Raw genomic sequence first — 20,839 nt, 5'->3', positions numbered from 1 at the left:
TGCCCTGCCATTCAATAAGATCATGGCTGATCTGTCGTGGCTCAGTTCCACATTCCCGCCCTCTCCCCATAGCCCTTAATCCCCTCGCTTATCAAAAACCCATCAACCCGCGTCTTAAAAATATTTAGCGAGGCAGCCTCCACCACTTCAACGGGCAGAGAATTCCAGAGATTCACCACCCTTTGAGTGAAGAAGTTCCTCCTCAACTCCGTTCTTAAACCCCCTCCCCCCCCCTTTATCTTGAGGCTGTGCCCCCTAGTCCTACTGTCCTTTCTGAGCAGGAAGAGTCTCTCCACCTCTAACCTATCCATCCCATTCATCATCTTATACGTCTCAATGAGATCTCCCCTCATTCTTCTAAACTCTAATGAGTACAAGCCTAGTTTATTCAGCCTCTCATAGCTCAACCCCCTCATCTCCGGTATCAGCCTAGTAAACCTCCTCTGCACTCCCTCCAAGGCCAAAATATCCTTGCGTAAGTGCGGCGACCAAAACGGCACACAGTACTCCAGCTGCGGCCTCACCAGTGCCCTATACAGCCGCAGCAAGACCTCCCTACTTTTATATTCAATCCCCCTCACTATGAAGGCCAGCATCCCATTCGCCTTCCTGACCACCAGGACAGCTAGTACCAAATGGGTATGATTTCCCACATCTTAGAGGGCAAAGCTCACTGAGTAATACAGATTCTAAACAGTACATTCCTTCAGTTTAAATTGGTATTTGTAAATCTATTTTTGAAATGAAGTCTGGCAGATGTTTTTTTTTCCCCTGCAGCTGCGATCCTGTAGTAAAAGTGAGTTAATTCTGAAAAGTCAAGAAATCCTGCTAATGTTCCAACAAGTACATCGTAAACCCATGGCTTCGTTTGTCACAACACCTGTCCCACCAGACTTCACCAGGTATTATTAAACAAAAACAGGAAAGCTGAAAAGCTGACAACAAACAAAATGCTGACAATACATAACTGGTCAATAGCCATCTCGAGCAAGAAAAGACAGATGATACTTTGGGTGTGAACAGAAATGCTGACAGTACACAGCAGGTATATTTTTTCTATTACACAGTTTGCAGGCAACTTAATCTGCTCCCTCAACACGATTGGTGTATAATTTGATTCTCCCTCTCGATCTTGCTCAAATTCCTGTCTGTCTTCAGTTCTAACACTGGGAACATGGATCCTAGTGTGTATTTTCAGCAGTTTTTTGTGTATTTAATTCTCACCGGTTTCATAATTTTGGTCTGCAGCATGGTTGGGGTTTGGTATTTGAGGCTATTATAGAGGAGTTGTGAGGAGAAAGAAAATGCCATTGCTGAAACGCTATTAACATGTTGCGTTAGATTGTTTCCTCATTTATAGCTGGGAGTATAGTGTTGTTAATAAAGTTGTTCTACAACTTTGAGAAATAGCTATTTGTTCTGGCTCGTATTGTGCTTTCTGCTATGCTAACTGTGGGATTCTGTTGGAGATGCAATACACAGCTTACCAGGGTGACGCACCATGCGTGAGCTCTTTGATCTCTGCTGTCATATGTGAAGTGGTTGCTATTCTTTCATGACTGTGCAAATCTGGGATGGTCAAGTGCCCCATCTAGTGACTACTTCAAGTGGTACAAGCACAAAAACACAGTTACAATCAGGATTGTTGATTTACACGTGCAGATGAGATAATCCTATTTCAAAAAACAGGCAGAGAGATCTGTATTCCCTTTCCATTGTGCTGTAATTTTCTGCAGCTGATGAATGAATGAAACATCTAACTGAAATACACAGGAGCAGCATTTAAATATTAAATAATTTATTAGAAACTTTAGTTGAGCTCTGCGATGCCCTGCATGCCTCCTTCAGCCTTGGAAGTGCTTTTGCCCCATGGTCCACTTCCAGCCTAAATCCAAATCTGCACTTGGGGTTATGCTCATAAACTAATCTTGGTGGGCGGACTCGGAGTGTGACTAATCTCGGTGCAGGGGGCAATTCTGCCTGCAGACAGTACGTTTTAATTTGAGATTGTGTACAACAGCTTCCGACCATTTGGGACTAAACCATGCTTGTATTGGAAAAATGGGTTATGTTTTTCCAGCTTTTTGTTCAACAGCAGATGTTTCAAACACGTGCAAATGCAATGCTGCTGAGTAAATGATTTTAAAAAGAATTCTATTCTTGATAGATTAAGCCTAATTTAAAATGTACGTTGTCTCAAGTATGATCCTTTGGTATTGGTTTTCATCTCAACTTGGTAGTCCCAAGGGCTCAAGAATTTGTCTCAGCATGCAATAACAACACTTTTTTGTCAGGATCTGACGCACAAAAGTTTTGTTTAATAATCCAAAATATCTGAGGGTCAAGTGAAGTAATTATCTGAAGTATATATCAATGCCTGTTGGAATATGTGAGGACACTATTTTTGGGTTCTGCCTCTATACAAACTAAGTGCAGGTGAAATGTGTACACTTGCTGTCAAGTCAGCAAACTGAATAACAGTAATGCTATTTTTAAATTTCATTGTTCCTTTCCTTCTAGTGAGCTGGTTCCTGCTTATGATTTCAGTACGTTTGTCCTGTCAAATTTCAGGTAATGATTTATTTCCTTTTAAGAATAGCTTGCAACAGCTTGACACCACTAGCTTATTTTTCAACTGAGCAGCATTTTGCAGACAGCAACCAGTGAACACACTTATTCTTGCTCGGAGACTCCCTCTGGACATTTGCATTGGAACCTGCCATGGTTAGAAGCCATTTGGCAAACAGCATCTTCTGCAGGGGATCAGAGACCACTGTGAACAGGGAATGCAAATGCATGTCTCCTTAACCAGTCAGTGAAGAATCCTTCCTGAGGCCCACAGTCTGTAGCAAGATGGATAAATTAGAATATCTAATATGAAATCGTGCAGGAAACAAAGTGTGAAAGGAAGATTAATTAGGGGTAAGGAGACACAGCAAAGGTGAAAATGTACATTTAAAATGTTCAATATTAAAATCTGAAGGAATAAAGCTTGTTATCCCAGATTTTTGGTCTGATCCAGTTGGGAATTGTAACTTTTTGTTTAAAGCAGACATTTGAGACCCAAGGTATTGCTAAGAGAAAGATGTCACAAGATTCCCATTTTTTAAACAAACTTCACTTTACAAAGTCAAAGATAAAACAACTTACAATATCTGCCTTTTTACTCTTAACTTCCAAGATTAATATGCAGTAAATTTAAATTAGCAAGCAAACTGGTTGAACACCCCAAAGTGGTCAATTGGCTGATGTGACCAAATCCCATAATTTCTCAGTGGCCTACCCAGATATCAGTAGATATTGAGAGTCAACGAATCTCATTTAAAACTCTTGCTTCCCTCATGAGAGATTGCAAATCTTCACACTACCTTTCAAGGCTGTGACCTCCGAATTCCCTTAGTCACTGTGACTTGGTCTGCCTCAATCACTTTCCAAGGTCCTGAGATGACGACTTCTCGATTCCCAAATCTGCATTCCAGTACTAACTTGCAGGCACAACTTCAGCTCTTCAGCCATTCCAAGCTGGAATGTTCCCAACAGTTAATTTTGCCCAACAGCCCACGGCATGGAGTCACCAACTTTCTGCTGTCTTTTCAGGTCTTACAGCAAGCCCTTGCTAGGTTGTTCATACTTCCACTGCTTGGAGCCTTTGCTCTTCTTGCCGTTAGTCATCTGGTTGCTCCTTTCTCCTGGATTCCCTTTTGGGGACCTCCCTCTGCCCCCTGTCTTGTGATGCTCTGTTATGGTGCCCTACTTCTGGGTCCTTTGACTGGTATGTCTGCACTTCCCTTCCCACACAGGCGCCTTAGGCGCTTGTCCCTGGATTTCTCATGCACCATCCACTCTTTGATCCATGTCAGTGTGGAAACTCGCAGTGCATGCTGGGCACTCCTCGCAGGAATCAGGTGGGATTCTCCATGTTTGTGAAAGCTTTGGCGCTGAAGAGGCATGGCATTAATTAACATGCATCACGCTGTTTAAAACACTTACTGGAATGAACAGGCCTGGACACTTTTTCTTGAGTTTCTGTTACTTGTATTGCAACTTGAGCCCTTTTGTGTGTTCTAATGCTGAGAGTTTTGGAGGGATGCTGTTATAGCAAAGCTTGAGTAGAGGAATTTGGACAGCAACTTCTGATTTCGGCAATGAACTAAACATGTGATTGGTGGAAATTGCTGTCTGATTTAGTGAGTCTGATGGGCTTGGTGTAAAATTTGGACCATTATTGTTAACTATACTTTTCAAAATAATGACTTGATTGAAATGTTTTTTGGTGATTGTGATGGAGAAAAGAGTATGAACTGCCTCCAGTTCCATTTATTATCACTTATTTAGCACTGCCATGGAGCAGTGGTTATGATGAAAATACTGTTGCAGGCCTAGTCACACTCGTTTGAATGATGGCTGAAAAATCAGCCTTTGGTTTACTGATTTAAAACTGATTTTGTTTTTTAAAGAAATTCTGTCTGTACAGGCTTGAGCTTCGCTCTGTCAACAAAGCAGAAATGGAAGTGATAAACTGAACTTTGAGCATCAGAAGATTTTAACTTAATATTTCAGGAGTTTGAAGAGTTTGTGCAGAAGCTGACTAATTCTCAACCACAAAGGAGAGAATATAAACATAAATCCTAGATGGTTTTCCATTCAACCACAGTACTGAGAGATGTTACTGCCTGCGCCTCTGATCTGATGTAACTCGATTATTGTACTTGTTCATTTGTGTTTGCACTATTTTTAAAACCGACAGTAGTTGGATTATATTTTGATGTACTTAATTGGTAATTCCAGTCCCCCTCCTGTCTTGATCCTAGCACTAATTGATTTCCTTTTAATCTATAAAATTAACTTCAAAGTGGACATTTTGCAGTTCTGAGAAGAGGCGCAGGGTAATGCAGAGAGCGGTTTTATAGACCTTGACACCACACTACAATGTCATTGATTCGGATTAGAACCAGCAGCAAATTTGAGGAAAAAGTATTTTGTTGCAAGATAGTCATTGTGGTATTAAACTCCTTTCTTTTCAAAAAAAAATGTGTCACTGGCAATCATGGCATTTGTCACCCATTCCTTATCGCCCTTGAACTGAGTGTCTCACTTGGCCATTTCAGAGGACAGTTAAGAGTCAACCACATTGCTAGGGGTCTGGAGTAATATTAGGCCAGACAGCGTACGAAGCGCACGAGTGAACTAGATGGGATTCTAAGAGGATTGGCTTTTTATGACAATCGGCAGTTTTATGGTCACCATTACTGAGACTGAGATTCCAGGTGTGAGCTATGGTCGGATTTGAAGCCATGTTCCCAGAGCATTTCTCCCCCTCCATCTTTGTGTGCTGCCATCTTGTTCCCTTTTAAAAATGTCAAATTACTGTTGATCATTTAATTTGTTCACCCTTCCTTTTAATTGTGACACTTCCAGCCCACTGCCTGTGTCTCATCCCATGACATATGATCATTGAATTGGCTTCTGCGACTCTGGACACCATGGATGTCTGTGCTGGTTCCATGTTATGTTGGCAGTGATTGGCTATTGCTGTCTGCAGGTGCCTCACCAAGAAACTCTCCTGCTTTTGCATCCTGCCATAGGCATATTGGAAGGATTTACAGGCTGCTGATTAACCTGTTTGGCCACATTATGAATGCACCTTTTAAAAGAAGGCAATGTAGAGATGAAAAGGCAACAGAGGATGATATTATCGTTTGGGAGTGAGCATTATCACACACTATCCTATTTTTGCTCTCTGATTCTTGAATTCATTGTCTCTGTTCCCGAGTGTTAAGAAATTGTAGTTACCAGAATTCTTTTGAGGTGGAGGTTCATAGAATCCCTACAGTGCAGAAGAGCCATTCGGCCCATAGACTCTGCACTAACTCTCCGGAAAGAACACTCTACCAGGGCCAAATCTCTCGGCCCATCCCCATAACCCTGTGGCCAATCCACTATCTCCAACAGCACCTCCTCCACGATCATTCTCAACACCAGTGCCCCACAAGTTTGTGTCCTCAGCCCCTGATGACTGTGTGGCCACGTTCCCCTCTAACTTGATTTTCAAGTTTGCTGATGACACCACTGTATGATGAGGCAGAGTACAGGAAAGAGAATCTGGTGAACTGATGGGATGACAATTATCTCTTCAGGAAGCATGGTGGAAGAACATGTCCCTGTCTACATCAACAGGAACAAAATGCAAATGGCCAAGAGCTTCAGATTTCTAGGTGTCCAGATCACCAACTTGTCCTGGTCCCTCCACACTGATGCTATGGTTAAGAAGGCCCACCAGTGCCCCTCAGGAAGCTAAGAAAATGGCATGTTCTCCATGACTGTCTCCAACTTGTACAGATGCACCATAGAAAGCATTCTTTCTGGTTGTGTTACAGCTTGATGTTTTCTGCTATGTCCAAGACTTCAAGAAACTACAGAGGGTCGTGAACGTAGCCCAATCCAACATGCAAACCAGTCTCTCATCCATTGACTCTGTCTACGCTTGCAGTTGCCTCGGAAAGATAGCCAGCATAATCAAGGATCCTGCACACTCTCTCTTCCGCTGCCTTCTGTTGGGAAAAAGATACAAAATCTGAGAATACGTACCAACTGACTCAAGAACGGCTTATTCCCTGCTGCCATCTGACTTTTGAACGGACCTACCTCATATTAAGTTGATAAGAACATAAGAAATAGGAGCAGGAGTAGGCCATCTAGCCCTTCGAGCCTGCCCTGCCATTCAATAAGATCATGGCTGATCTGAAGTGGATCAGTTCCACTTTCCCGCTTTCTCCCCTAACCCTTGATTCCCTTGTCTGTCAAAAACTTATCTGCCCGTGACTTAAATATATTTAGCGAGGTAGCCTCCATCACTTCCAACGGGCAGAGATTCATCACCCTTTGAGTGAAGAAGTTCCTCCTCAACTCCGATCTAAACTGCTTTGTCTTCGTCGAAACTCCTGAGTACGGACCCAGTCTATATAGTGTCTCTTCATAGTCCAACCCCCTCATCTCCAGTATCAGCCTAGTGAACCTCCTCTGCGCTCCCTCCAAGGCCAAAATATCCTTGCACAAGTGCGGCGACCAAAACTGCACACAGTACTCCAGCTGTGGCCTCACCAGTACCCTGTACAGTTGCAGCAACACCTCCCTGTTTTTATATTCTATCCCCCTCGCTATAAAGGCTAGCATTCCATTCGCCTTCTTGATCACCTGCTACATCTGCAGACTGGGTTTTTGCGACTCCTGCACAAGGACCCCCAGGTCCCTCTGCACAGTAGCATGTTGCAGCTTTTCTCCCTTTTTAAATAGTACTCCCTCCTACTATTATTTCTGCCAAAGTGGATAATCTCACACTTGCTAACATTATACTCCATCTGCCAGGTCCTCGCCCACTTGCTCAGCCTATCCAGATCCCTCTGCAGACTTTCCACACCATCCATGCAATTTGCTTTTCCACTCATCTTTGTGTCATCAGCAAATTTCGTCACCCTACACTCAGCCCCCTCCTCCAGATCATCTATATAAATGGTAAATAGCTGAGGCCCCAGCACCGATCCCTGGGGCACTCCACTTGTCACCAACCACCAATCAGAGTAACACCCATTGATACCAACTCTCTGCTTCCTATTAGACAACCAATCTTCTATCCACGCTAACACCTTACCCTCAACTCCATGCACCCTAACCTTCTGTAGCAACCTTTTAAGAGGCACCTTATCAAACGCCTTTTGAAAATCTAAAAACACCACATCCATCGGTTCCCCTCTGTCTACCAAACTAGTCACATCCTCATAGAAATCCAATAAATTTATCAAACACGAGTTCCCCTTAACGAATCCGTGCCGTGTCTGCTCTGTCAAACCATTCTTAGTTTTAAATGCCACCCTTTTTTGAGACAGCTTGCATATGAGTGAAAACATTTCACCATCTACCCTATCTTTTCAGGATCTTGTATGCTTGAATAAGGTCCCCCCTCACTCTGCTAAATGCCAACAAATACAGATCCTGAATATTTAGGCTCTCTTGAGAGGATGACCCTCTCATCCCAAGAAATAGCCTGGTGAATCTCCTTTGGACTACCTCTACTGTTACTATGTCCTATTTTAGGTAGAGGCCAATTCCAGGTGAGGCCTGACCACCCCGTACAATTGCAAAAATCTTTATTTTTGAGCTCCAACCCCTTTGCGATAAAGGCCAAAATGGTATCAGTCTTCATAACTACTTGTACCTGCTTATTAGTTTTTGCTCTAGAACACCCAGATCCCTCTGTCACTCACCTGCAGTCTCTCTCCATTTAGATAATCTGCCTTTTGTTTTCTCCTACCAAAGTGCATGACCACATTAAATTCAGCCAGATTTTCACCCAGTCACCCAATCTATATCCCATTGCAGAATCACAATATCCGCATCACAACGTGGGTCAGGAATGGCAAATGGGAAGGGGCTGAGGGGGAGTGCAGAAGAGCGAGAGTGTTAAGAGGATTTGTGGGTCAGTTAAGTTGTCAATAGGTTGTAATGTAAAAATTGTACTTTGGAAAAGTAATCCACCCATTTATGATGTAGATTCTTATGGGAAAATGATTTTTGTGACCAGTTTTAATTATTGCTGTTTTCAGGAAAACATTTGCAATGCTAAATGAGGGAATGTACTGTATAAGTGATGATACTGAATCAGTGTTAAAACTTTATTTTCTATTTAAGGATGGTCATTATTTCAAAGTATTTTTTGAAGTTTCCTGAAACTTGAGCATTTTACATGCTAGTAACTAAATAAAGGTAAACTTGCCATAGTCCCAAATCATTGCCAGGCAGTTCTCCTCCTCAAAAGGAAGAGCAGCTGGTCATCTGGGTCTGTAGCAACTTAACTTGGTCTCGGAATGATTATCTTGTGAACGCCTATTTTTGTTTGTTTTTTCAATAGCACCTTGCGTCAGCGTGCTGACCCTGTATACAGCCCCCCTTTGCAGGTATCTGGACTCTGCTGGAGACTGAAAGTTTACCCGGTGAGTTCAAAAGCCTGGGTTTGTGGTCATCAGAAAACGCAGGAACGTGAGCCTTTGTTCACGTGAATTTAAGGCCATGTTTTATTATTTTTTTTTAAGTACAATGTAGAGCAATGACAATGCAGAATCTTTTTGCATTACACAAGATGTATGCATTGAAATGAATGTTAAGGAAAGGAATGAGTAGTGCAGAATAGTACTTGAGTTTAACCTGCAATGATTTGAAAATTGTGTACAAGGAGAGCTCACAAATACTGGCAACTTTAAGTTGATGCTCAAATGATGCTTGCAGACAAAACTGGGAGCTGAATCAAAGTTGGGTCCATGATACAACGTACTAAGAATCTCCAATAGATACTGGAAACACTGCATGCATGCTTTCCATTACATTGTTTGCATTCCTATTCTGAAGGCTTGACTTCTTGCAGCAGTCATGATGTGGGAATGCCGGCATTGGACTGGCGTAAACACAGTAAAAAGTCTGACAACACCAGGTTTTAGTCCAACCGATTTATTTGATAATACTCACAAGCTTTCAAGGGGACTGCCTCTTCGTCAGGGGCAGTCCCCTCGAAAGCTTGAGTATTATCAAATAAATCGGTTGGACTAAAACCTGGTGTTGTCAGACTTTTTACTGTGTTCTTGCAGCAGTACAGCATCATGGAGTATCAGAGTCTGCTCCAGTGCCTAACTGAGTGCCATTCTTCACATATGTACCTGGCAATGTTAATCTCTTTCTCACAGGCACTTTCATTCAGCTCCCGTTCTCCAGCAGGCATGCAAAAGCAAGTACTCTTCCAGCAGTATTAGCAACACCTACAATTATCACCTCCAGCACTGAAACTTTGAGGCCTTTTGGCTGAATCCCCTAATTCCCCCTGGCTATGTGATTTGTACCACATGGCTGAGTCTCCCACTGAATTAAAAGTTGAGCTGCAAAGTAAACAATAGTCCCATTAGTTGGTCCATAAGCAAACTAGCTTCCAAAAAATGTACAGATTAGGAGCCTGGATAAACTGTAACCTGACGCTAGAGTAAAAATGGCTTTTGCAATTAATTCTATTGAAAATAAATTTGTTAAAACTTGATTAATATGGAACTAGGGAAGAAGACTTGAAATAACTCCATCTATTTGTTTCTCGTCCTAATACAGGATGGATTAATTTTAATCATGGTGTGTTTTTCTTGAATTTATTTTTGGGTAGATGTGAAAAACCTCAGTTTATGCATTAAAATTTGCAAACATTAAGTTGTGTGTTCTATCCTAGGATGGGAATGGCGTTGTGCGAGGAAATTACCTGTCAGTGTTTCTGGAACTCTCTGCAGGACTCCCTGAAACATCAAAGTACGCAGAATTTAAAGTTATTTTGTGCAATAAGCGAATCCCTGTCCAATTTGCTTCCTCCTGATTTTAGTGAGTTGGCCTGTTTCTTTCCACTCCATCTTCAGCTGTTGGATTTTGCAGCACATTGTGATTTCCATATGTATTTTGTCCAGTTTGTTCTCATCGCACGCTCTTGTGCCTCAGGCTCTCAAGCTCCCTGCTGTGGTCCAGTTCCACAGGTGTTTGAAGCCTCTGATCTTTCTAAAGCGGCCGCATAACCTGCCAGGTTTGCTTAGCGAGTGTCCGCCGAATGTTCAACTTCTGCCTTGCCATGTGTGATATCCCCCAAGGTGAACTTGGGGCCGGGGGAGGGGGGGGTGGGTTGCAGTTCTGCCCATTTTTCTCTTTTTTCCTCCTCTTGTAGTTAAACCTCAGCTGATCTATATTTCCTAGAGGGTTTTTGGAATATTTTACAGTAAGTGGTTGAGTGAGAGACAGATGCGTCTGTTTACGAATGATGACATCAAAATTTAAAACAAGTAATGTTCATTGGGAACAACGATGTCAAGTGGAGTTTTTATTGCTGGAACGAGTTGATGAACACGATTGTGCCACTTGGTGGCGTCCTGTGTTGTAAATTAGTCATGGTGCTCGTCAAACGTGAATATTCCGTTTGAGTATCACATCACGTTGCCCAAGTCACTGGGGAGTTACCATCGCAAGCAGGATTCAGAGTGTTGTCTACTGATCTAATCGTTTCTCATTCTCAAACTTGCAGCAAGGTTAATGTCTCTGCCCATGTTTGATGTACTTGAAATTTGACTTGTCTCCTGCAAGGTGCAAGGAAAGAGATTACAAGAGCCAGAAATGAACTTTCCTTTGCCCTACTCACTGAGGGGGCAAGGTCATGTTACCAAGCATGGAATGCTCAGGGCATGTTTGTGAGATACTGCTAGCTATAAATTGAATGTTACCCTCTGCTAACTCCAAGTGCTGTCAGGACATAACTGCGGTCTAAGATAAATAGAAAAGACCAAATGCTGCAAATCTTGAAAGTGAAGCAGATCTTGGACACTGACTAGCTGGCTGTAAATTTTCAGCATTTTGTGTGGGTTATTCTTTCCGTTGGAGCCCAACAAGTCTGCGGTCAGCCATCCGTTAAATAAAAATATCTAAATTCCTACTCAGAATCTCAAAGTTATTCAGGTTATTTTTCCAAAAAGTGACCTGTTAATGTTGAAGGAGCCTCAATATTCTTTGAGCTCTTGTTTCGATCCATTTGCAGATTATAACTACAGCTTTAGATTTTGCAGTTCTTCTAGCCCTCTTCCAAAGAATCAAATATTAAAGGAGATTTGACTTTGTATACTGCTAACCTGGAGGTTCTCCTGCAATACATTAACAACTTCAGGATAGTTTTAATTATTGATGTGCATTCAGACAGTTATAACTCCATATGCGAACTGACTGCAGGCAAAACTCTACCTAATTTGAATACAATGTCTGCAATGCTGTTGGTTATGAACTGGACTTGTTCCGGTCCTTATTCTAATACAAGCCTGGATTGGATTCTGTTCTGCTTTAGCTATACAGTAAATGTACTCTTCTCCATAAATGAATCGCAGTATTGATTTTAAACATTAATGTTGGTAACGCAAGATGATATGCCTGCGACGTGATGGTTCACCATTTCCATTGGAAAATTAATGTTGCTGGAAAGAGTGAAAAACACCAGCCAAACTATCACCTTTTGCACACAATTGCTGCACAGATGAGTGGCACTAGGTATTCAGAAAGGCAGTTGCTGCACAGATGAGTGGCAGAAGGCATTCAGAAAAACTCTTCTACCCCCATCACACCAAATGTCTTGCCCCACCTCCCCTTTTCTGGTGAAATCCTCATTTTATGTCTTGGTGACCTCCTGACTTGATTATTCCACAGCACTCCTGGCTGGCCTCCCACATTCTACTCATCGTAAACCTGAGGTCGTCTAAAACTCTTGCCCACGTCGTAACTTGCACCAACTACTCTTCACTCTGCTGCTGTACACTGGAATCCAGTTAACATTGCCTTGATTTTCATTGTCTCATTCTTCAATGTCTTTGCCCCCTTCCTAATCTTTGTAATCTCCTCCAGCCCTTCAACCATCTGAAATACCTATGCTGCTTTAATTGCTCCACTGTTGATAGCTGTGTCTTCGAATGTCTGAGCCCTAAGCTCTGCTCCCTGCATCTTACTACATTGTTTCTTCCTTTAAGACTCCTTATGGTCTGCCTCTTTTGACCACACTCTTAATCATCTGCCGGAGTATATCAATGGCATGTTTTATTTTATAATGTCACTGAGTGCCTTAGGACTCTATATTACATTAAAGGTACAGTGTAAATGCAGGTTGTATTGCGAGGACACAAAGCATGATAATAAAATATTTGGAGAAAGGAGAATGCAAAGTACTTGGTTTGCTTTTAAAATCAGCTTTTTGAAGCCAATATCATTTACCATAACCACCAGTGACTGAGATTTCATGTTCCCTTATGTAACCCCATATAAACAATTTCTTAAAATATTTGCATTAGTTTTTTTTCTTGTGCTACATAGAAACTGTTATAAGCAGGAATAGGCCATTCAGTCCTTTGAGCCTGCGCCACCATTCATTGTGATCATGGCTGATCATATTGAATATCCTGATCCTGTCGTCACTCCCCCGCCCTCCACCTCACATCCCTTGATCTCTTTAGCCCCAAGAGTTGTATCTAATTTAGTGTAATCTCACAATATTTTGGCCTCAGCTACTTTCTGTGCTAGTGAATTCCACACATTTGTCCCCTCTAGGTGAGCACAGGAAATAAGTTTTTTGTTTATCTCCATGGGATGTGGGTGTCACTGGCTGGGCCAGCATATATTGCCCGTCCCTAATTGCTCTTGAAAAGGTGGTGGTGCGCTGCTGCCTTAACCTGCCTTACACCACACGAGGTGCAGTGGTTTAGGTACGCACCTGCAGTAGTTAGGGAGTGAGTTCCAGGGTTTTGACTCACTGACACTGAAGGAATGGTGATATATTTCAAAGTCAAGATGATTAAAGTTGAGCAGTTTTTCTGTTTTGTGAAAATGCTTGTAAAATTCTGAAGATGAGAATCTTTATCTAGTTTTAATTTTAAAAGTTAGCCAGGGATATGCAGGTTGTTGGATTGCATGGGGGGTGGGAGGGCCTGGGTAAGATGCTCAGAGTTGGTGCAGAATCGATGTCAGCACGACCACAACACATGTACATTGTAGGGATTCTACGGGTTTTTTTTTTGAAATCCTCAACCTTGTCAGAATTTTCCCATCAGGCTGCAAAATCTTTGTTGATATGTGAGTTTAAGTGCTCCATGTTCTCCCTGTTTCTAGGTACGAATACCGCGTGGAGATGGTTCATCAAGCCTCCAATGATCCAACTAAAAACATTATCCGGGAATTTGCCTCTGATTTTGAGGTTGGTGAATGCTGGGGTTACAATCGTTTCTTCCGACTGGATCTTCTTGCCAGTGAGGGTTACCTGAATATGCAGAGTGATACCTTGGTGCTCAGGTAATCAACGTGTGTTGTTCCTCCTTCACTCAACCACTACATTCCACCTTATTACAAATTTGAGCTGGTGAGGAATATTGTATTCTCTAGTAAATCCAATCTTTCAGTGTGGATTCATTTTTGATTGCATGCTATCCCTGATCAAGGCAAAGGTTGTCAGCCAGCCAGCTGGTTTTGACTGGAACAAAACAAACAGAAAATGTCAGCATGACCACAACACGTCTGTCAGCAGTATAGAAAAGAAAATATTGGTTAATGTTTTTCTAGAATTTCTAGCACTTTCTAAATGTGGATCTAAATATTTCTCTTTTTTTAGTTTTTTAGCTGTTTTCTGTTCTGTTGCCAGTTTTCAGCAGAAGGTGGCAGCATATACCTAGTTCAATTTTATCTTAAAATTGATTTTTTTTAAAAGCAGTTTCTCTTTGCAGTAATAGCCTGGTTTGAGCCAAGAGGGAGATCTTGCTTTTCATGAACACTGGCTGAAATTCCAGGTCCAAGCATAATGTTGATGCAGAAACTAATTGTGCAAGGAACATGGGGCTTGGGACAGGAGTAAAAGCCCATCGACCCATTGTGGCCACCGCACCATTCGCTTAAAGATTGTGGTTGGTTGATTGTGGTCTGAACTCCCTGTCCTGTCTGCTGCCTGCCCACATCTATGAAACATCTATCCAACTAACTCAACCTCGAACAAGTGGAATGACCAAGCCCCTCCTGCTCTCAATGGAAGAGAATTCTACAGATCAATGGCCGCGGGAGAATTTTGTTCCTGATCTTCCCCTGCCACAAAAAGAAATGTCTGCCCAGTCTGAAGTCATCAGAATCTCCTGTGTTTAGTAAGATCACCTCTCATTCTTCTAAACTCCAATGGATATCAACCCAAACTGTTCAACCTTTCTTCACAATAGAGTGAACCTTCTCTGAACTGTTTACAAAGCAATTATATACCATTTCAAATGGAGAGCAAAACTATGCACCGTGCTCCAGATGTGGTGCTGCTAAGGCCCTCTACAGCTGCATTAAAATTTCCTGACTCTTAAATTCTGTTCCCATTGTAATGAGTGCCAAAATTTCATTTGCCTTAATCATTGCTGTACCTGCATATTAACTATTGAAATTCTTTATCGGAGTAATCAAACATCTGTAACATCACCTGCAGTCGTTTTTAAATAGTATACTGTTTCTATTGGCAAAATGGACAAGTTCACATTTCCTATGTTGTGCTCCATTTGTCCACTGATTTAGTCTGCCTGTAGACTCTTCCTCTTTACAGCTTAATTTCCTACTTATCTTTGTCATTGGCAAATTTAGCTGCTGTATGTTCTGTTCAGTTCATCTGAATCAGGGTTTCCCAAACATTTCCAGCCACAAAACCCTTGTGACTTCCAAGAGCATTGACTGAACCCCTTATTAAAAAAAACTTCTTACATTGAAGTTAAAACCACAAAATTACTGTTTTTGCACAATAGGTACAAATATACAAAAAATTATAGAAGTATTTTCTGTTTGTGTATGCATAAGAACATAAGAAATAGGAGCAGGAGTAGGCCATCCAGCCCTTCGAGCCTGCCCCGCCATTCAATAAGATCATGGCTGATCTGTCGCTGCTCAGTTCCACTTTCCCGCCCTCTCCCCGTAACCCTTAATCCCCTTGCCTATCAAAAACCTATCTACCCACGTCTTAAATATATTTAGCGAGGCAGCTTCCACCACTTCAACGGGCAGAGAATTCCAGAGATTCACCACCCTTTGAGTGAAGAAGTTCCTCCTCAACTCCGTTCTAAACTGCTCCCCCCCCCCCCCCCCCCCACCACCATCTTGAGGCTGTGCCCTCTAGTCCTACTGTCCTTTGAGTGGGAAGAGCCTCTCCACCTCTATCCTATCCATCCCATTCATCTTATACGTCTCAATGAGATCTCCCCTCATTCTTCTAAACTCTTAACGAGTACAAGCCTAGTTTATTCAGCCTCTCCTCATAGCTCAACCCCCTCAACTCCAGTATCAGCCTAGTAAACCTCCTCTGCACTCCCTCCAAGGCCAAAATATCCTTGTGTAAGTGCGGCGACCAAAACTGCACACAGTACTCCAGCTGCGGCCTCACCAGTGCCCTGTACAGTTGCAGCAAGACCTCCCTACTTTTTATGTTCAATCCCCCTCGCTATGAAGGCCAGCATCCCATTAGCCTTCCTGACCACCTGCTGCACCTGCAGGCTGGGTTTTTGCGACTCCTGCACAAGGACCCCGAGGTCCCGCTGCACCGTAGCATGCTGCAGTTTTTTGCCCTGTAAGTAGTAGTCCTTCCTACCATTATTCTTACCAAAGTGGACAACTTCACACTTGCCAACATTAAATTCCATTTGCCAGTTCCTGGCCCATTCGCCCAGCCTATCTAGATCCCTCTGCAGACTTTTCACACCCTCCGCACAATTTGCCGTTCCACCAATCTTGGTGTCATCAGCAAATTTCGACACCTTACACTCGGTTCCCTCCTCCAGATCATCTGTATAAATGGTGAATAGCTGAGGCCCCAGCACCGATCCCTGGGGCACTCCACTAGTCACCAACCGCCAATCCAAATGGCACCCATTGACCCCCACTCTCTGCCTCCTATTTGACAGCCTATCCACGCTAACACCCTACCCCCAACTCCATGCCCCCAACCTTCTGAAACAACCTCTTGTGCGGCACCTTATCAAACGCTTTTTGAAAATCGAGAAACACCACATCCACCGGTTCTCCTCTATCCATCGCACTAGACACATCCTCGTAGAACTCCAATAAATTCGTCAGACACGACTCCCCCTTAACGAAACCATGCTGCATCTGCTCTATCAAACAATTCTCCTCGAGATGCCTCGCTATTTTCTCCTTGATTACAGATTCAAGCAATTTACCTACAACAGACGTTAAACTAACCGCCTATAATTCCCTGCCTTTTGCCTGCTACCCTTCTTAAACAACGGCGTAACATTAGCCATTTTCCAATCTTCCGGCACTTCCCCGGAATCCAGCGAGGTTTGGAAAATAATCATCAAGGCATCCACTATCACCTCTGCCGTTTAGTATTGGGAGTGATGCTGGAGAGTTGGATTCTCATAATGAACACATAGTATGCACACACAAACCCAAAGCCATGCATGCCTATTCTGTGCTGCGCTCTTCCCCTCAGTGCTGTCCAGTCACCGCTGACTTTCACTATTGACTCTGCTGCTATTTCCAGCTCATCCAATCAGAGACTGGCTTCTCACTGCATTGGCTGATGGGCTGACTATTGCCCCTGTCAATAACCAATACAATGTGAAACCAGCCTTCGATCGGAGAAGCTGGAAGGACAGCGTTTTTCAAATTGAAAATGGCCGGACCTACTGCAAACCCAGTTTAGGGAATGCTGACCCAAGTCATTGATAAAAGTTGTTGTGATCCCAACACTGATTCCTGTGGCACTTCACTAGTTAGCTTGTCAACTTGAAAATGGCCCATTTATCCCCTTTTTTGTATTTTTCTACTTCCTGTTAGCTAACCAATCCTTTGTCCATGCTAATATGTTATTCCCCCACAGCATGTGCTGTGGGACCTTATCAAATGCGTTTTGGAAATCCAAGTACACCACATCTGCAGGTTTCCCCTTCATCCATTTTGCTTGTTACTTTCTTGAAGGTCTAATTAATTAAACACTTTCTTTTTCTGAAAACCATGTTGGTTCTACCTGATCCCATTATGACCTTAAGTATTATGCTGTAACCATCTTAATAATGGATTCAAGCATTTTCCCAACGACAGACATTTGGCTAACTGGCCAATTGTTTCCTGTTTACTGTCTCCCATTTTTCTTGAGTAAAGATATTATATTTCTAAATTTTCCAATTTGCTGGAATCTTCTGAGATTCTAGGGAATTCAGAAGATTTTAACCAATGCCTCTACTCTGCAGCCACTTTTAAGACTTTAGGATGCAGGATATCAAGTCCAGGGCATTGGTCATTATAGTTCCCCAGTACCTATTCCCTCGTGATGCTGATTGCTTTCACTTTTGCTACTTCGTTTTCAAATATATTTGTGAAATTTTCAAAGTCTTCTGCCATTGAGATGGGTGTAAAACAGTTCTTCACTTTGCCACTTGTGTTACAAGTTGAACAAAGATTAAAAATCCAGATTGTATGCTGGTAATAAGTGCATAAGGAAAGCCTGGACAATTCCTTAGTAAAGCTTATTGCAACAACATTGTCTACTTAAAATTTCATCATGTATTTGCAAAAGGTACTTGAATTCTGCTCTAAGATATAAATATGGTAAATTATCTTGTGGCGATTTAGGTTTACAAGGTGATGGAGAATCTTCTAAACTGCTGCTCGAGTATTTGTAAGATCATAAAAGCTATTTGGCCCATTAAATCTGCAATGACTCTTCAACAGATCATCTTACCCAGGCCTTAACCCCATATATTTACCCTGCTAATTTCCCTAACCTTTCATCTTGGGACACTGAGGGACAATTTATCATGGCCAATCCACCTAACTCGTACGGCTTTGGACTGTGGGAGGAAAACGAAGTACCTGGAGGAAACCCATGCAGACACATGAAGAATGTGCGCACAGTGACCCAATGTTGGAATTGAACCCAGGTCCTTGGTGTTGGCTGCAGTGCCAACTACTGTGCCGTGAGAATTCTGGAGTTTGAAATTGTTGTTCAAATTCACTGGCAAAGTGTCTGCTATTTTATTCCCTTCCCTGATTGCAAACCAACTATCATGTCTCCATTGGGGAAGTATCACATGGAGACATGGGCCAAATTGAAATGATCCCCACCAGAAGTTGCTGTATATTTACCTGGATGGCCTTCCCCACCACCAACTCTTAACCAGTCTGCAATTTTAAGCTCTGCCAAAGTGGCAGGCATCACCTAGAGAGACCCACTTGCACTTGCCTCAGCCCCAATCTAGACTCTTGGTGGCTAATTAATGGTCGGTCCCCAACTGGCTTTAATTTTGAGACCATTAGGGACAAGGGTAAAGCCTCTAGGTTACTCTGCTCAGTTAGATAAACTTTGCCAGTTTCCATATGACTAAACTGGAAACGGGTGTCTGGTAGAAGCCTAGTAGCATGGAATCATCGTGCTTAAATTCACAAAACATCCTCCTACTGTGATCATCCAGTGATTTGATTTACTTTGTCACATGTATTAATATGCAGTGAAAAGTATTGTTTCTTGTGCACTGTACAAACAAAGCATACCATTCATAGGAAATGAGAGGGCAGAATGTAGTGTTACAGTCATAGGTAGGATGTAGAGAAAGATCAACTTAATGTGAGGTAGGTCCATTAAAAAGTCTGATGGCATCAGGGAAGAAGCTGCTCTTGAGTTGGTTGGTGCGTGATCTTGGAGTTTTGTATCTTTTTCCTGACAGAAGAAGGTGGAAGAACGTCTGGGGGCGTGGGGTCCTTAATTATGCTGGCTGCTTTGCTGGGGCAGTGGGAAATGTAGTCAATGGATGGGAGGCTGGTTTGCGTGATGGATTGGGCTACATTCATGATCTTATGTAGTTTCTTGGGGTCTTGGGCAGAGCAGGAGCCATACCAAGCTGTGATACAACCAGAAAGAATGCTTTCTATGGTGCATCTTTAAAAGTTGGTGAGGGTTGTAGTTGGCATGCCAAATTTCCTTAGTCTTCTGAGAAAATAGAAGTGTTGATGGGCTTTCCTAACTATAGTGTTGGCATAGGGGGACCAGGACAGTGGTTAGTGATCTGGACACTAAAACTTTGAAGCTCTCGATCATTTCTACTTCGTCCCTGTTGTTGTAGAAAACATAAGAAATAGGAGCAGGAGTAGGCCATCTAGCCCTTCGAGCCTGCCCTGCCATTCAATAAGATCATGGCTGATCTGAAGTGGATCAGTTCCACTTTCCCGCTTTCTCCCCATAACCCTTAATTCCTCTGTCCATCAGAAACCTATCTACCCGTGACATAAATATATTCAGTGAGGTAGCCTCCACCACTTCAACGGGCAGAGAATTCCAGAGATTCACCACCCTTTGAGTAAAGAAGTTACTCCTCAACTCTGATCTAAACTGCGCCTCCCCCCCCCCGCCCCCCACTTATCTTGAGGCTGTACCCTCTAGTCCTGCTATCCTTTCTAAGCAGGAAGAATCTCTCTACCTCTACTCTATCCATCCCCTTCATTATCTTCTACGTCTCTAAGATTTCCCCCTCATCCTTCAAAACTTCAACGAGTACAGACCCAGTCTATTTTGTCTCTTCATCGTCCAACCCCCTCATCTCCAGTATCAGTCTAGTGAACCTTCTCTGCACTCCTTCCAAGGCCAATATATCCTTCAAGTGCGGCGACCAAAACTGCACACAGTACTCCAGCTGAGGCCTCACCAGTACCCTGTACAGTTGCAGCAAGACCTCCTACTTTTATATTCTATCCCCCTCGCTATAAAGGCCAACATTCCATTCGCCGCCTTGATCACCTGCTGCATCTGCAGACTGGGTTTTTGCGACTCCTACACAAGGACCCCCAGGTCCCTCTGCACAGTAGCATGCTGCAGCTTTTTGCCTTTTAAATAGTACTCCCTCCTACTATTATTTCTGCCAAAGTGAATAACCTCACACTTGCTAACATTATACTCCATCTGCCAGGTCCTCGCCCACTCACTCAGCCTATCCAGATCCCTCTGCAGACTTTCCACACCCTCTACGCAATTTGCTTTTCCACTCATCTTTGTGTCATCAGCAAATTTCGTCACCCTACACTCAGCCCCCTCCTCCAGATCATCTATATAAATGGTAAACAGTTGAGGCCCCAGCACCGATCCCTGCGGCACTCCACTAGTCACCAACTGCCAACCAGAATAGCACCCATTGCTTCCTATTAGACAACCAATCCTCTATCCACGCTGATATCTTACCCCCAACTCCGTGCACCCTAACTTCTTGCAGCAATGTTTTGTGGGGCACCT

General features: G+C 42.9%; 1 protein-coding gene across 6 annotated transcripts in view; it reads left to right on the top strand.

The window, feature by feature from the left end:
* The window catches only part of trim37 (tripartite motif containing 37), a 121,125-nt gene that overhangs the window by 28,931 nt on the left and 71,355 nt on the right, over positions 1-20,839 (top strand). For 5 of the 6 annotated variants that reach the window (XM_080210441.1, XM_080210445.1, XM_080210444.1 and 2 more), the window contains exons 10-14: positions 778-902; positions 2,521-2,571; positions 8,906-8,987; positions 10,256-10,332; positions 13,702-13,881. In XM_080210441.1, the coding sequence (XP_080066567.1) occupies positions 778-902; positions 2,521-2,571; positions 8,906-8,987; positions 10,256-10,332; positions 13,702-13,881 (515 nt within the window). The remainder of the gene's footprint in view (positions 1-777; positions 903-2,520; positions 2,572-8,905; positions 8,988-10,255; positions 10,333-13,701; positions 13,882-20,839) is intronic. The other variant, XM_080210446.1, reaches the window with a different exon arrangement.

This window comes from Carcharhinus amblyrhynchos, chromosome 23 (assembly GCF_965287045.1).
Source record: "Carcharhinus amblyrhynchos chromosome 23, sCarAmb.v2.hapA, whole genome shotgun sequence".
In the NCBI taxonomy this organism is placed as follows: domain Eukaryota; kingdom Metazoa; phylum Chordata; class Chondrichthyes; order Carcharhiniformes; family Carcharhinidae; genus Carcharhinus; species Carcharhinus amblyrhynchos.
This window is presented reverse-complemented; position numbering and strand designations above follow the sequence as displayed.